The 16404-nt window shown below is 43.4% G+C and overlaps 1 protein-coding gene across 11 annotated transcripts in view; it reads left to right on the plus strand.

Moving 5' to 3' along the window:
* The window catches only part of LOC113016073 (nck-associated protein 5), a 187367-nt gene that overhangs the window by 96645 nt on the left and 74318 nt on the right, over positions 1–16404 (plus strand). For 8 of the 11 annotated variants that reach the window (XR_013905111.1, XM_080297118.1, XM_080297116.1 and 5 more), the window contains 2 exons: positions 2960–3080; positions 15588–15721. Coding sequence is in view for 10 of the 11 variants with exons in the window: in XM_080297118.1 (XP_080153244.1) it covers positions 2960–3080; positions 15588–15721 (255 nt within the window). In the remaining variant the exon portion in view is untranslated. The remainder of the gene's footprint in view (positions 1–2959; positions 3081–15587; positions 15722–16404) is intronic. The other 3 variants (XM_026158587.2, XM_026158590.2, XM_026158593.2) reach the window with 1 other exon arrangement.

Below are 16404 nucleotides of genomic sequence, written 5' to 3' on the forward strand. Positions count from 1 at the left end.
TCATTTATTAGGTTTGGTTTTTTTGACTCGTTACTGTCTTTTTTAAGTAAGTTAATTATTTTCAAGTATTTTTTAAAGCAACTATCATATCAGCACTGTAACAAAAAATAATTTCCCCCAGGGATCAATAAAGTATTCTGATTCTGATTCTGATTGATTCTGATATTTACCTCCTAGCAGACCTGGCTTTCAAGCCGGTCTGCAGAAACATTAATAAGTGGGTGATAACACATCATGCGCCTCTAGTAATGCATGTAGAGTACTATATTTACAACAATAATGACTTGAACAGATTCACTCAGAGGCTACGCTGCCAAAGGAGGCTTTTTGATCCCCTTACACATTTGTTGTTTTCCCAGAAATACGGATAGAAACACTTGTATACTGACAAGCCTTCAGCAAACACATTCACAGTCTGGCTTGTCCTGGAGCACCGCTTCAGTTGTTGTGGATGCCTCAGGAGGGGCTTTAAAACAGGGTTTTTTATTATCCGTGCTAGTGTGCCAAGATTTATCCCATTAAAGTCTGGAATGCCCTCACGTGGGAAATGGATTGGATGTGCACAGTCAATTTCTTTGTTCAGCTCTGTGCGTATTTGTGTGGAAGAGTTTGTTATGAGTGTGTGTGTGTCTGCCTGTAAGGCTGTAGGGTCTGGCACGAGGGTGCCCAGCTTTTTTTTCTTTTCTTTTTTTTGTTTCCTCTGAGCTATTTTTGTCTGGATAGAACCGCGAACTCTGTTTTGCGTAGTTAGCCGACGACCTCGCCTCTTCCATGTGTGTGTCTGCTGGTTTGCTTGCAGGCGTGTGTGGGTTCTGCCGAAGTTGGAGATAGATGGAGGGCAGAAGTGTTGGTTTCTTGTATAGTGAGCTGATATTGATCTTGGATATCTGATACCAACCACTTAGTAAACAAGAAATGATTAGCTAAGTCGAGGAATTTGATTTGCCCAGTAGAGAGCTTGAGTGTCCTCTGATGATGATAAATTTGATTTTGCAGCTGAGGGGAGGCTTCTCTTTCCATTTTCATCACAGCCTTTAGGCACGAATAGAGGGAGTGAGTCTTAGGTGTGAAGACAGTGGTTGATGTTTTTGTAAGATAAAAGTAAGATGAAAGATGGAAACAAAACAAGAATCGCTCTAAATAAAAGGATAACTAAGTGGTTTCAGGTTTGTGAGGTATGATATCCTATTGGAGGAATATCAGGATTGATTGTCTGGCAGCTGGACGTCTTTATGTTGAAGATGTTTCATCTCTCATCCAACAAAAGTCGACTCAAGGCGCTTTACATTGTAAGGTAAAGACTCCACAATAATACAGAGAAAACCCCAACTATGAATCCCCCTATAAACAACAACCTGGAGAGACTGGGGAGGAAAAACTCCTTTTTAACAGGAAGAAACCTCAGGCAAAACAAGACTTAGCCATCTGCCTTGACTGGTTGGGGATGAGGAGAGGGAGACAGGGCAAAAGACAAGTACCCATGCTGGGTGTCCCTTAGTGTATTAATAGCTAACTGTAGCAGAATGTACCGCGACCGTGGCTCAGGGGTTTGGGAATCGCATCTGTAACCGGAAGGTCGCCGGTTCGATCCCTGGGCTCTCTGTCCTAGTTGTTGTGTCCTTGGGCAAGACACTTTACCCTACTTGCCTACTGGTGTTGGCCAGAGGGGCCGATATGGCAGCCTCACTTCTGTTAGTCTGCCCCAGGGCAGCTGTGGCTACAACTGTAGCTGCCTCCACCAGTGTGTGAATGAATAGTGGTATTGTAAAGCGCTTTGGGTGCCTTGAAAAGCGCTAATAAAATCCAATCTATTATTAACTTGGTGACATTTTCACTAAAAGTTTTGACGTGTAAAAAAAATCCAAGTGGTCCCGGGATTGATCCTTGAGGTACACCTTTGGTATGCTTGGAAAATTATTAGTGGTTGCCTGGTGACTGCATTGGATTTTTGTTTGGTTACAGCCAGTTGCAACAACCAGCTTATCAGAGGTTGAGCCTGTAATAGCCTCAACGTCTGGGTGACCAGCTTTGATCTCAAGGTGATTTCACAGGTCGTCTGGTGTGAGGCAACCAGCCTCAAACTACTTTGGTCTGACTCAAATTGATTGCTGTTGCATTGCAATCAACCTGAGTCACTCTGTGATGCGTCTCCTTGCAATATTAACAAATGCAAGAATTTCAAAGGCAATGAGATTGCAAGTCCGTTCCACATAGTCAAAATAATGTAAGCTGTGCCACTGTTTTCTTTCACTGCCTTTTTTAAAGCGACTGTTGTATTAAAAGCTAGAAGCTAAATGCTAATTTATGCATTTAATTTATGCGTTTCATTTGGACAAATGTTTTGTCACTCATCCAAGTAACCTTTTCAGTCTAAAGACTTTCAAAATCAACTTCATGTGATTTACTTACCTGGATGATTATTGAGGTATGCGTTGAGCATGCATTAAGGTATTTAGCACCTAAACCTAACCAGTGAAAGAAGTGAGGATAAAAAGAGAGGGAAAAATTTAATTAATGTTCAAGGTCCAAAGAAAACGGAACGAATGGGATCCTGGTTGGAAACCCAACATCCTCCTCTTCCCTATCTTCTGTTGTGATCTTTTGAGGACTCTTTCCAGCTGTCTGGAAACCACGAATGTAGTGCTGGCACCAAGGCCAAAGAGCTACCTTGTGGATAATGGAGACATGCAGGTGGCCTCTCATAAAATTGCATTATCAAAAACTCTGGGACAAGAATGGTTTGCATTTTCTAAGACATACTAGAGTCCCACATGCATAGCACTTACATGATCAGTGGACTAGTAGAGAATGAATATGTTTTTGGGTACTTCTTGATTTGCCACTTTGTGAGCACTCAGACCTGGCACACTGAGCTGCTGATTGACCACACACTGACTCATTCTTATTTTCCTTCCCCCCTCTCTCTCTCTCCCCTCCATCTCCTGTTTCTTTGGTTTAGGGAAAAGCTGGCTGTGGCTCGCCTGCAGAGGGAAGTCGCACGGAGCAAGAGCGAAGGAACAATGGTAAAGTACAGTGGAAGTGCTTGGCCCTATCATCTTCACGAAGCCAGAAAAGCCACAGTATGTTCACTCCACGTACATACCCACACAGAAACCGTCAGGCTCTGCCAAAACTGTTGTGTTGGCTGAGTGTCTCGACACCTCATCAGAAGCTCTTGAAGGCAGTAATCCTGTAGAAATGCATGTGTAGGCAATAATAGAAGCAAGTACAAAAATACTGTGTTATGTGACAGTTGCCTGTTTGTGGAAAAAGCAGTGCGTTGCATAAATTTGACCTTTTCTGCACAAACTACAGGTACTTGAATGCACTGCCAGGCTCTGTGACCGTAGAATGCTGCACACTGCATCGTGTCTCTGGTAGAAAGTGCTGATGTGCCGTTCTTTTATGAGTTCTGGAGGTGGTCATTAGCATACATATGCGCTCAAAGCAGCGTATATGTTTGTGTCTGCGTTTCCACAAGTGTGTCTGAATGCATTTATAGAGTGTGTGTTTGTAAGCGAGGTCAGGAAGCGAGAAGAACCGGGTGATGAAGCGGGGCTCAGCTGATTGCAGCCTCTGAGCAGACGCTTTAACCACAGGCCCAGCTGTTTCACTGCACCCCAGTGACGCCTCTGATTCTGTGTGGCAGCAGGCCTAAAGCTACAGCACACAAGGGCCGACACGCTCCGAGATCTCCTCACCGCTGCGTGTGATTATTGATCCCCAAAGGAGGAATGCTCTATTTTTTCTTCATAAATCTTCAGAGTTGTAGAGGTCAGAGCACAGGGTCAGATACTGAGCAGAGCTCCCTCCTTGGAGATGGGCAGGGGTTTGGCATGTTGCTCAAGGGCATTTTAGCACAGTAGACACTGAATTTATTGGCTGTACCAGATGTGTAGCTAAGTTTGTGCTTCGGCTCGTAAATATAGACACTAAAAGAGCACAGACAAAGACCGGCTTTACCTCTAGGACTTGTTGATGTCAGCAGATGTCAGAGGAAATCACGCCGGAGTCAGCCAGCGCTTACTTTCTGACCTCTGGTTGACTCCAAACTGTCGCCCCCAAGCATGGCCCAGTGTGTGAAACAAGAAGGTTCATTATTGATTTTGAAAAAGGTTCAGCATTGATGGGTTGACATACTGTTGATGAATGGAATATGAACCTGACCATCACTGTTCCTTATAGGCTAGTTGTTTAAGTTGTGTCCAGTGTGTTGTGAAATGAAAATGTATATGTAGATGAAACTGATTTGGTGTTAGACCTCAATATTAAGCTATTCAAAAAATTAATTCACTGTGTATGTGTTTGGGTTGTCAGTTTTGGGATTGAAATATTAAAGAAAACAAATGAAACTGAGACTTTTCAAAGTTGCTGGGAAAGAAGTTTTTCCTGCAAGTTTGCGTGATCATATTTTTGTGATGATATTTGGGCGACGTGGTCCAAAACAGCCGTCCTTTTTAAGATACATTTGGGCCAGATCTGACAGACTAAACAGCCCAAAATCAAGTTAGTGTTTGTTGAAGAATAAAAGGGCCATGGACACTTGGTGATTGGTGGTATTTCCCTTTAAAATCAAATTTTGTACAAACCCAAAAGATCTTTGTTTCAACCACAGAATGTCTGTAACAGGCTGAAGTAGCCACTTTGAAGTTTGTGGGTTACTGTGTTGAAGCCTCTTGTTTAGTTGTTTGGTCACTGATATCCTACGCTACAGTTACAGTAGGGAACAAAACAGTAACTGGAGATCTCAGTGTGGCCAAAATGAGTGAGACTGTGTAAGATCACCACTCATAGTCAGATGAGATCTTCAAAGTGATTTGAAGGCGATAAAAAAGTCAGTCTGCTCTCAGTTTGCAGTTGAATGGGGTCAAATTGACAATGAGATGCAATCTGTTTGTGATAATACAGTGACCGAGTGTGATAAATTATCAAAAATGATAAATCTGCTTACGTTCAGACCCGAGCCACAGATATGAAACAGAAATTCTTCCACAAACAGCCACGTAGCTGCTGCAAGAGGGTGATTTAACTGCAAAATTACATTGGTGCTTGATAACCTTGCTTTTATATAGGAATGTACCCAGAAAACAACCAGTTGTTTGAGTTACATTCTGAGTTCCTACAAACTTCTAATCCGATGGTCACATTGTCCTGTGGTTGATTCATTTTATGCCATGAACACAGTTTTCTTGGAGACCCACATTCTGGTCCACCAAACCAGATGCACGCTCAGTCATCAAGGCGAAGAAGTCCCAGAAAGCGGAATCTGTTCATCTGGATGTTGTGTTTTCAGTGGGAAAGCTCTGAAGCCTCCCAGGAATACCAGTGAGAAAGTCAAAGGGAGTCCATTTGGATGTTGCGTTGGACATCCCCACTGAAAACACATCATTCAGATGAACAGATTCAGCTTTCTGGGGCACAAGTAGGAGAGTTCATGTGGACCACACCAGCAGAGGTTGGTTGCAGTTGCCCCCCACTTTTTCCTTTCTTTTACCTGCGTGTGCTCACACCAAAGTGACAACACGTTTGCGTGTCAACACCTCCTCCTCTAACAGTAACCCAGCTTCCTCTGACCTCAGTGCAGCCCAACCAAAATATATCTTTCGCCATGCCGCGAGCCTCCCCAGAAGGCCCGGCTCTCCAACTGACACGACTGGATGACATGCTAATTATTACTTTAGAGGGCGACGTGAGTTACTGTCTGCGCATGCACAGTGTTGAGAGAGGGATGAGTTATCTGTGCCAGACAGGAGGAGGGTGAGGGAGGGGGGTATGGAGGAAGAAAGGGAGGAGGGGGATATCACTAAGCTCCATTTGAAATTGGGATTATCCCCATTGGATTCCCCTTCCACTCTCTCTCTGGCATTCCTGGGAGGCTTCGGAGCTCAGGCGAGGTTCTTCAATAGGAGTGAAAAAAGAGGCTGCTGCGTAAAGGAGATAATTGTCAAAGTGCTGCCAGAGTGAAGTGGAAACTGCAAACCACCCCCAGCCTGCGTCCAGTCATAGACCCCCAAAACCCATCGCCTTCTTCCCCAACATCCCCCACATCTTCGCCTGCAAGGGGATGAACCGATAGAGTCAGATTAAAACAGCGCAGACTTTTGAAGTGGCACTACCCCGCCTCTGTATCTGATGCCTCTCTTTAGCAGCCTCTGATCGCTGCCTCGATCTGATCGCATAAGGCGATCAGAGATGCCGCGAGAGTGTGCGGCAGTGTTTTTGCAGCGCCATCACGACTGCATTGTGTAGGAAAAAGAAAGGGAAGGGTATCTTTATGATCGTGCAGGGCGCTAGGAAACATCACCACAATCGTAAGCCTCGGGTTGCGCATGTGAAACAGCACTAACTGCACAGTTTACTGAGGAGTGTGTGCTTTAATTCGGCGTCCCGCCGCGAAGCACGCATACTGCTGGCAGCTTGAAGCTGCACAACTCTTGTTATGGATCGTTTGGGAGAATCACATGAAACCTTTTTAAATAATTTGCAGGGCAATCAGTAATTAGGCCTGCGCTGCATTTCACCACATATATGACCACACAAGATGCGTTTTGTTATTAGTGAAAATGATCCGCCTGTCTTACGCCTCTCACTGCTTCTTAAACTTCACATCAAGGCTCGGACGTGCTGCTTTTGGCCCACTCTGCTGAAACTCCTGCTAGAAAAACAGCAGGTTTCCCTTTAGGTGTTTGACAAAGCACAGGTCGGGGTTTATACTGCGAGAGTCTCGGCCTCTTTCCAGCAAGCTTGCTCCCGTTTGTTCGCGGCCTCGTCGCTGCTGTAGGTTTTCCCTGGAATTCTTCCCGATCCCAGAGGCGTGGTGCGGTGAGGTGCCGGGCAGGGCAGGGCAGGGCAGAGCTGCTCTCTGTCTCCCACTTTTCTTTTGATGCCACTCCGAAGTGCAGTCTAAGTCCATCAGGGGCAGGATGCCGAGGTTTCCTGTCAGGGGCAGAGAACACAAGTCTGCGTGTAGGCTTGTAAAGGCGGCGCTGCCTGCTCTGTGGGCTGAGGGGGCAGAGGGGGGCTGGGCTCGCCATTAAAAAGGCATTTAAAGCTGTTAGGTGAGATTATGACCGCTGGAAACGGCTGTCTAAACAACATGTGAAAATAAATGATCTGGCTTTGAGAACAACTAGCTTTATTTTTCTTTGGGTTTTGTGGATGCTCTGTGATATCCGAGCCTCGCCTCGTGCATACCCACACATTGCCGTTTCCATGGGCGCTTGGGCTGATTGCGGCGTTTGATTCTTTCACGGTTGAGCGAAGCATACATGCAAGTGATAAAAGGGAATTGTTTTTTTTATTTGCCTCAACTCCTCGGCTTAATTGAGCAACTTGCTCATTTAAAAATCTGATTTCTCCGGAGCATTTCATGTAGAAAATGAAGTTAAGATAAAGGAGGAGGACGATGGGGGAAGCGCTGCGTTTGTGAATATAAAGTGAGAGCACAGCATGGTTAAATAAGCCTCCAAGCCACGATAGGAATCAGCTATTTCTGTACATGAAAATGGATTTTGCGTGTGCTGCAATCTTCAAGAGTGTGTGACATAGTTTGTAACGCCACATCAAGTAACATTTGCGGTTCTCTGATGAGGGAATGCCCCTTTTTTAACAGGTCGTTTCACCCGAATCTATCTTGTTGCTACTTCAGCTTCAGGATTTCATTCAATAATTCAACATAGTCACTGAAGAAGCAGCCCTGGATAGCTCTGCAGTATGTCTGTGTTGGCAAACATTTACACACTTTTATAGCTGGTATCAAGATTCTAAGCTAAAGCATGACTTGGGGTAGGCTTTAATTGGTACTGATAGAGGAGGTGTCAGATATTCCAGGAAATATCTGACTTAAATAATCCACCTACTCGTCGAGAGGTCGGTGAGTTCATCCCCTTGCTCTTTTCACCTACATGTTGAAGTATCCTTGGGCAAGATATCGAACCCAGAGTTGCTAAGAAAAGCAGCACTCCAGACAAGGGGTGGTTAAGAGTGAGGACCCAACATCAATGGTAAATAATTTTTATACAGTGCTTTTTAATGCATTTCTTATATTACACAGGATGCATCAAAGAGCAACTGGGTTTAGTATCTTGCCCAAGGCATACAGGCTGGAGCAGTCAGGGATCAAACCACCAACCTTTGGATTAATAGATGATCTGCTCTACCTCCTGAGCTACAGCCAGGCCAAAGACAGGCAAGCTTGTTTAACAAAAAAGCAAGATGTCTATTTTGGCTGATGGCAGGCAGTACAAAACAGTTCAAAACACAGGAAAACATGCTGGAAACCCTGTGGCGAGGAGGTGGTGACTATAAATACTGAATTCTTTGCTGAATTAATCAGCAAAGATGACACAATGAATCAAAACTAAAAGCAAAGCACAGTGAACTAACTCTCATAATAAAGCAGGAAGTGGGAAAACCAAATGGGGAAAATGCAGACACATGGATGAACTTAGCAAGGAAACTTGACAAAGGTGAAATGAACACTGAGGGAGGAATAAACTCCAAAGCACCAGGGAACTAGGAATAGCACTAATTACACTAAAGAGGAATATATGAGGGTAAATGTAAACACTAAACAAACCAGAAATTAAATAGATCTTAAAAATAAACAAAACTCTAAAGTCCAAAAACTTAAAAACGCTCAATAAATGGACCACAGGTTGTTCCACTTTCTCAAGTGTCGCTACAGCTTAGAGAGTAGCTGGCGAGTGTTTACAACAAGTTGCTATCTGTCTTGCAAACTGCTAGCAACAGCATCAATATGCTAGTGACCAAAGCGATCGCAAGGAGTTTGTTTTACCTATTAGTGCCTGTTAGCAACCTCCAGCAACCACTTGCCAACCAGTTGGGGAATATAAATTTTTCCTGAGCAACCTTGTAGCTGCCAACCAATCTCTGCATCTAAAACACCCTTTGCCATTTTTTTTCTTTTGTATTCTTCAGTACTTGCATTCGCTGATGGTTGGTTGGAGAAACAAGATTTACCAGCATGATGATTTTTGATGTCAGCTGTATGGTTGGCAATATCCTTTTAATTTAAGGTTCCTACTGTACTGGGTCTCAGAGGGTGGTATCTTTAGGATTAAATAGTAGATTTCACAGATGACACCGCTCTTTTGGACCCTCCTGAAACAGAACATCTTAGTATTCTAGAAAATGCTGCAACTCCTGCTGGATTGAAAGTCAGCGAGCCAAAGACTAAAGTCACATCCTTCAACTATAGAGATCATTTTAGACTTTAAACACTGATTTTATCACAATGTCACCTGGAATAAGGACAAGAAACTAATATCAATGTGGCAGCCCAGGCATCTGCATCCAGCTGAAGTTATGACTCTGACTCTCTTAATATTTTTACAAACACCCTAAAGACCAGGTAATCGCTTCACAATACCAGCTAACACACAGTGTCTATTAACAGCTATCAGATATATAATTATGCGAACTTTTGCAGGAAATGAACAAGATTTATTCTTTCTCAGTGTTCTGGCACATACGAGCAGGCTTTTGTTTGAAGGAGAGTTAGATTTGCTCCTGTTGGCTACCCCTTTGTTACAAAAAATCATCTGTATTTGTAAACAAAGACCGGAGGCAGGGGGGGAGATAAAACAAGAAGCCTTGGCCTGGATATCTGCTGGCTACACAGGCCCCCTGAGGCTAAGTCATCAGACTAGCTAATGATTGGCTGAACCGCAACAGACACCAGAAAACCGTATCAAAGAAGTCTGAAAGCAGCATAACAGCAATTACTGTCACAAACTTACTGCATTAGAAAAATACTGTGTTATACTGGAAGATAGCGAGATTTTGTCCCTGAAAGGCACCAACATTTAAAATAAACGCAAAGAATAAGACAAAAACTTTCCTGGACTTTTCCAAGATTACTAGATAAGTGTGTAGCATTTGCATATTATCACCAAATAAAACTTCTGTAATAACTAACACTGTTTAAATAACCATATGTGTGGCTTTTCTGCTCACCTGGATTACATTTAGCCAAATCAAATAAGCAAATAAGGCACACTGGCAGGGCTCCGGGTCGGCAATATTAATTAATTTTGAGCACGGGGTTTAATTAGTTAGCTGTAAGTGGATCGAGGTATGATGATTATCTGACAGTGATTTATTGGTGTGTAAAAAAGAAAAAGCACCTTCAGAGTGGACATGCTCCGTAGCGTGCTGCCAGCAGATAAAGGGGCTCTCTGACGGGCTTAAAAAGGAGAGGCTCCACGTGGAGCTCGGGCGCTCGGGGACCCTCATATAGGGTTTCTGACAGCTGTTTGGAGGATGTGTGACAGCGTGGAGGTTTGGGAACTGGGGGGGACTCAGGTGCTGTCTCTGCAGATTGGCCTTATCAGCCACGGGCAGGGGCCGGGGCCGCGATGGGGTCCCCCCGCAGGACTCAGCACATTCACCGGGTGACGAGCGCTGACAGCCAGGTCCAAATCGCATCTCCACACCGTCCCATTCTGGGTGTGTGTGCGTGGGTGGGGTGGGGGAGCTCCCTTGGCAATGATAAATGGGCCACTCGTATGATTTTGCATATTCCTGGGGTGTGTGTATTATTTGCCACAGTGCCCGTGGCTGTCTAAGAGAGCAGTGGTACACTCCAATAGTGGCGCTCCATGATAATTGAATTGATGGAGTCTTTTGGTGTGGGGTGGGGTGGGGTGATAAAACACTGTTTGGGCTCACTTTAGTCACAAGTAATCAGAAAACACACACTCCTGCACTTTGATGCTTTCTCTTCTGTTTCTAAACAAACAAGAGCATAATTATAATTTTTATCTTTACGACTTGTATCTGGGAGCCAGCCAGGCAGGCCAGGAGGCCCGATCCTCCTCGTGTTACACTTTCATTTGAATCCAGCCTCGCTGATGCACACAAACAGCCCGGTGGCATGTTTTATTAATGAATGGAGAACCTGCACAGTGCTTTGTGTCCCCGATGTTTGCTTTGCCAGCGAGCCTCCGAGCCGCTCCCGGCCCCTTTGATTAGGCAAAGAGCTCCAACCGAGGCAAGGGGGGGGATGTCCTGTGTAATGAAGAGATTATTGGGCCTGTACCCCCTAACCCTGAACGAGTACAGTGTATATACAGTTGCAGATGGACATCCTACAACACGATGGGACACACACACATGCACTTAACCTGATAAGGTCGCAGCACAGCACAACAAGGAGAGGCAGAGGCCTCTAATTAATTTAGAGTCCTCAGTGAATCTTAGAGGGTATGAAAGGGGGGCTCCGAGTATTCTAGTAATTCAGCTCGGATGAATACCATTACCATCTAATGTTGTCCAATTACCGAAGCGGGAGGCTTCATTTTGGGCTCGAGTGCAGCTAATAAAATCTTATGTTCCAAAGCCGCTCGATGTAACAGATTCTTCATTTATTTCTCAGGCTTTGCGTGTTGATGGTGATAAATTCTGTCACATACAGATGGATATATTTCTTTATTTATCTCTCTGTGGCAGAGGTCAAATTTAATCCTCAAACCCCCTCACCCCCCACCCCCTGATGCCCAAATCTGGGCTTGTTTCTGATATATGTGGTATAAAAATCCAGCAGGAGCTATTTTATAGATTACACCCCATATTTCATTTGACATTGGCTTCTTTCTCCTTTTTTTTCTATGCGCTGCATTGTTTAATAGAACAGGAGCATGTTGCCCCCTGCAGGACAAAGAAGGCAGGACACCTCGCCTCATCCCATCCATACAACAGTGACAGGCTGTCAAGAGAGCGGGGATTATCTCCTCAGCGGCCAGATTAACTAAAATAAATGTTCTCACAGAAAGTTGCCAGGCGTGTTTTCATCCTCTCGGTGTTGACTTTGAGATCTCTTCCCAGGGCTTTTTCTAAAGAAGTGTTGTCTTTGTGGCTGCAGTGAAGGCTTATTAAAGAATATGCTTTCAATTAGAGCACCAAAGGAGGAAAAAAAAAAAAGAGAGAAGTTGCTGCAGACAATAAACATTTCAATCGAGGAGAAATGTATTGCCGGGGATTTCTGGCCACAGAAAGATACAGCAATGTTTGATTTAATGTCCTCAGGCCTTGTAAAATTGCAGAAATTATATATTGAACAAAAGCAACGCAGGGCTTTTACTACAATGTAGAGACTGTAAATCCTGTGTTGTTATTGAGGTTGTTGGCAAGACTGTCAGCAGACACGTAGCGGTCGGTGGTTTATGCCTGGAGGCCTGTGTGGGCAACAAAAAAATCAGGACCAAAGCTGCTACTGTGCTTTTTTTGTTTTGTTTTGCTGAACAAAGCCATGCATGTTGATGCAAATAAAAGGCCTTTGTGCTCATTTGCATCGAGGTGAAATTCAGCTAAACTGCTGCGACGCTGGAGGCTGAAATCGGCGCCCGTTTCTTTAAACGCTAAGTGGAAAATGTGTCCTATAAAACATAAAACAACTTTATGTGTCATAAAGAAAGAAAAACCAGAAAAGTCATATATATATATACATATATATATATATATATATATATATATATATATATATATATATATATATATATATATATATATATATATATATATATATATATACGTCCAGCTCCTGGCAGGGGGATGCACTACTTTACGTTCTTGTATGAGTGGATTTACAGCAGCCATTACTCCTGACAGGGTAGCCTCCCCGCTGCACATAGTAGCCGTGAATTTACTGCCGCGGTGAAGACGGGGACTGGTTTTAATGGTGACTCTGGTTTAATATTCCCCCTCAGCAGCTGAATCACCCAGTTAGGATCTGCTTTTGTAACAGAAGTAACAATGTAGTGACACAAGACAGTTTATAAGGAGAGTATGGTCATACGGAGTAATGGAGCAATGCGACTCGGTGTCACATTATAGTTGTTTCGATGTTTTTCTTTCCAGTTTGGTTTCATGGTTTTTCACGAGAGACCCGGCATAAAGGAGGGCCTCATGTCGAGGAGGATGTTTTGTCCATATGCCACACAGAGTGACACGCTCACTGTCTCTGACCTATATTCTTTCACGCCACAAGATGTCCCCATAATGCTTGTCTGAGAGAAAGCACTCCAGCTTCTTTGCAGGCATGCACTGAGTAATACCACATCATGACTGGTGCTGACGATGAGGATGGGCAGTAAGTAATTCCATTTGCACTGAAGAGAACTGATGAAGAACTGACAGGATAATCTGGTGATTCCCAACATTTTCCATTGGCTCTTAAACTCTGATTGACTCCAAAACAACTAGAATATTTAAGCATGTGTGCACACCCTCTGTTTAGAGTTAACCAATCACATTTAGATTCATGTTAAATAGTAGCCAGTACACATCTGTAAACAACTGAACTGATTCTCATTGAACTCTTATATAAAGTTCAAATGTTTTATCCAGAGGATTATCCAGAGACTTACTTTTACAGCAAAGAGCTTTCAAAACTTCAGATGTTTAAAGGAATCTGTCAGGAGAGGTGCAGGAGAATTCCCAAGGTAACAGATGTGTTTCCATAGATATACTGTAGAGTACAGTGAAGGCTGTTATTAAAAAGGTTATTTAAAACTTTTATTCACTTATGTACAGTAGTCTCTGTTTAAAATACTAATGCATTCACTTCAGATGTTTTCTTCCACAGAGCCAGACTTTGTGGTAATGTTTAAAGTGCTCTGGGTGAATAGTTCTTTAGGCTTCCTGAAGCTTTTTTTGCACGTTGACTCCTTTATTGCTCATTTTCAGTCCAGTCCTTGTAACTGACCATTTTCAGAGGAATGTTTTATTTGTTTGTTGAGCCACTTACACAGACCTATGAGTCATTTAAGCACAAAAAAGAAACTTAACTCAGGGGATTAACTATTCTTGTGACTATGCATAACAGAGAACTTTGCAAATACCCAATTATAAGATGTGTCTTTAGGCCCTCTGTGCGTTTTTGTGACGGGCTGCTAGTAACAATCTGTGAAAGATGTCAAAGATACCACAGTTTGACAGAGATAAAATAGTACTTTTGCACCAGCAAGGTGATTCCCAAAGAGATATTGGCTGAAAATGTAACATATCTCACAATGGTGTGCAGGGTGTCCTTAAAAAGTTTGAGGAAACCGGACAAAAGAAGTGTCAGTATCTGTTCATTTGAACAGTGTCCCATTTTCCTAGCCAAAGAAAAGAAATCAGAAGTGAGTCGAGACTTTTGCACTGTATATCCACATATACGTTTTTCACCACCTCCCTGGGTACTTGTACTCCTAGGTGGAAATAAAAGGATGATAATCATCTCTAATCAACCCTTGTTAAGCCAAAGTTGAATCTCTTATTCACCAAACACTGCATCTTTGTTTGCAAAAGAAGAAACTGTCTCCCTTTTTCTTTCTAGTGTGTGTCTTTGGCCTCAGACCCATTTGCAGATATTTTACAATCTTGTATTTTTAGCTGATATTCCTGGCAAGGCTTTGACAGTTGGTAGATCACCCAAATCTACGGAAATGGAAGCCAGTGGCTTTGTCATAGACTGTCAGCAGCAGCGACAGATGCTTGGCTTTATGTACAATAGAAACTGCCAGACCAAGAGAATGATCCCGTCTTATTTGCTCCGTCAGCTAAAAAAAAAAATCCTCCGCCTTGCTGCTAGGAATTTGCTTAAAGCTTTTTTTGCAACTTTGTCAAGAAAACTGGAGTAGGGAGTGTGCCACCACAGGGACCTTAGTCTTTGAAGTTGGGTTTGAGGCAAGGATGTCTTTCTCTTTTGGGATCCAAAGACAGAATCCTTCAGAAATGAAGAATCCAATTAAAGAATTGGAAAAGACCAGAGAAAACTGGCTAAATGCTTCATGGAGACCATATACACCACAAGCAACATTTATAAAGCTCTGAAATCAAGGAATGGAAAGCAGAGATAAGTAGGCATAAGTGATCCCTCCCTCCTCTTACCGAGGAACTCCAGCTTTTTAATTCAGGATCTATCAATAGTTGGGTCGAATGAGGTCATGTTTACTCATCATCATAACTATAACGTAAAGGGGGGAAAAAAAGGTGAAACACGCAGAAGAAGAGAGGACGGTTTGCATGGTGTGAGGAAGAGAGGAGCAGGGTAAACATGCTATTCATAGCTTCAGTGATATCGGGGAGCATTTTCTGAATAGATCTGAAATGAAATGAAAAGCAGGAGAAAGACTGAGGCACGGGAGGGCGGGCTCAGTGATTTCAGATGACATTTAGTGTGAACTTTCTCTCATAGAGACAGAAAGAAGCGGAGGCTCATTATGAGTGTTTCAAAGTAACAACAAACTACTGGAAGTAATGCCAATCGAGGCGGCCTAAATGTCATCATGCCCTTATTCTTTTATTTCCTCTCACACCTAAAGTCAGGGGAAAAAGCGGCGAGGCGTGGATTGTTTTTTTTCAGCTAGGACAAGCTGTGTTTGGTTTCAGATGTTTGGTGAGCAGATGTTTTGGTGATTATGATGCTGAGACAGCCTGTGTTTGCTTGCCCTCATCCGAGGAGGGTCGAATATTCGGGGAAGGGGGTCGTAAAAATTGTGGCATGTGACTTGAGGGTGATCTTTTTAGCCCCAGGCCACACACTGCCTGAGAGTTGATCGTCCTTCTGCTCTTTCCCACAGCGAGAAAAGCTGATCCACGAGCTAGAGGAAGAGCGACGCCTGCGACTGGAGAGCGAGAAGCGTCTCCGGGAAGTGACGGAGGAGTCCGAGCTGGGTCAGGCGCAGGTGGTTTCACTGCAGCTGCAATTCTCCAGGTAAAAGAACCCAGGAGCACAGAGCGGGCTTTAAATCCCATTTTTCAGCCCTCACTCATTACGTTTGAACAAAAGGAATAAATAAAAACAAATAGAGGACGAATTACAAAGTTGCTATGATACTGATCCTGTTTATTCAGCATCAGCAAATATTGTATTCAGCCCTCTGTAACCCTGTGTGGGAGGTGATGAAAAGTACGAGCGTCTATAAAATGATTGTGTTTCACTTGAGTGATTTGATCTCCTTTTTATGCAGTGCTGTGAAAAAGTATTTGCCCCCCACCTCATTTCTTTGTTGTTTGTCTAGTTGTTTTACCCTGAGTAAGTACAAAATTCAGTTTTTCTTTGATGATTAACCACATTTGTTAGAAAGCTGAGTTCAGTTTCACAAGACTCACTCAGGCTTGGTTACTGGCAGCCCTGTTGAATCCAGAAACCACTTAAAAAGAACCTGTCTGAGAAAGTGAAGCAGGTTAAAAGACCTCAAACAGCAACACATCAGGCCACGATCTAAAGAGCTGAGAAACAAAGGCACTGACATGTGTCAGTGGAAAGGGTTAGAAAGCCATTTCTAAGGTTTTGTAACTCCAATGAACCACAGTGAGAGCCATTATACACACATGGAGAAAACTTGTATCAGTGGCGAGTGACCAGCCTACCAAAATTACTGCACCAGAACAACA

The sequence above is a fragment of the Astatotilapia calliptera genome, chromosome 23 (assembly GCF_964374335.1).
Source record: "Astatotilapia calliptera chromosome 23, fAstCal68.1, whole genome shotgun sequence".
Taxonomy (NCBI): domain Eukaryota; kingdom Metazoa; phylum Chordata; class Actinopteri; order Cichliformes; family Cichlidae; genus Astatotilapia; species Astatotilapia calliptera.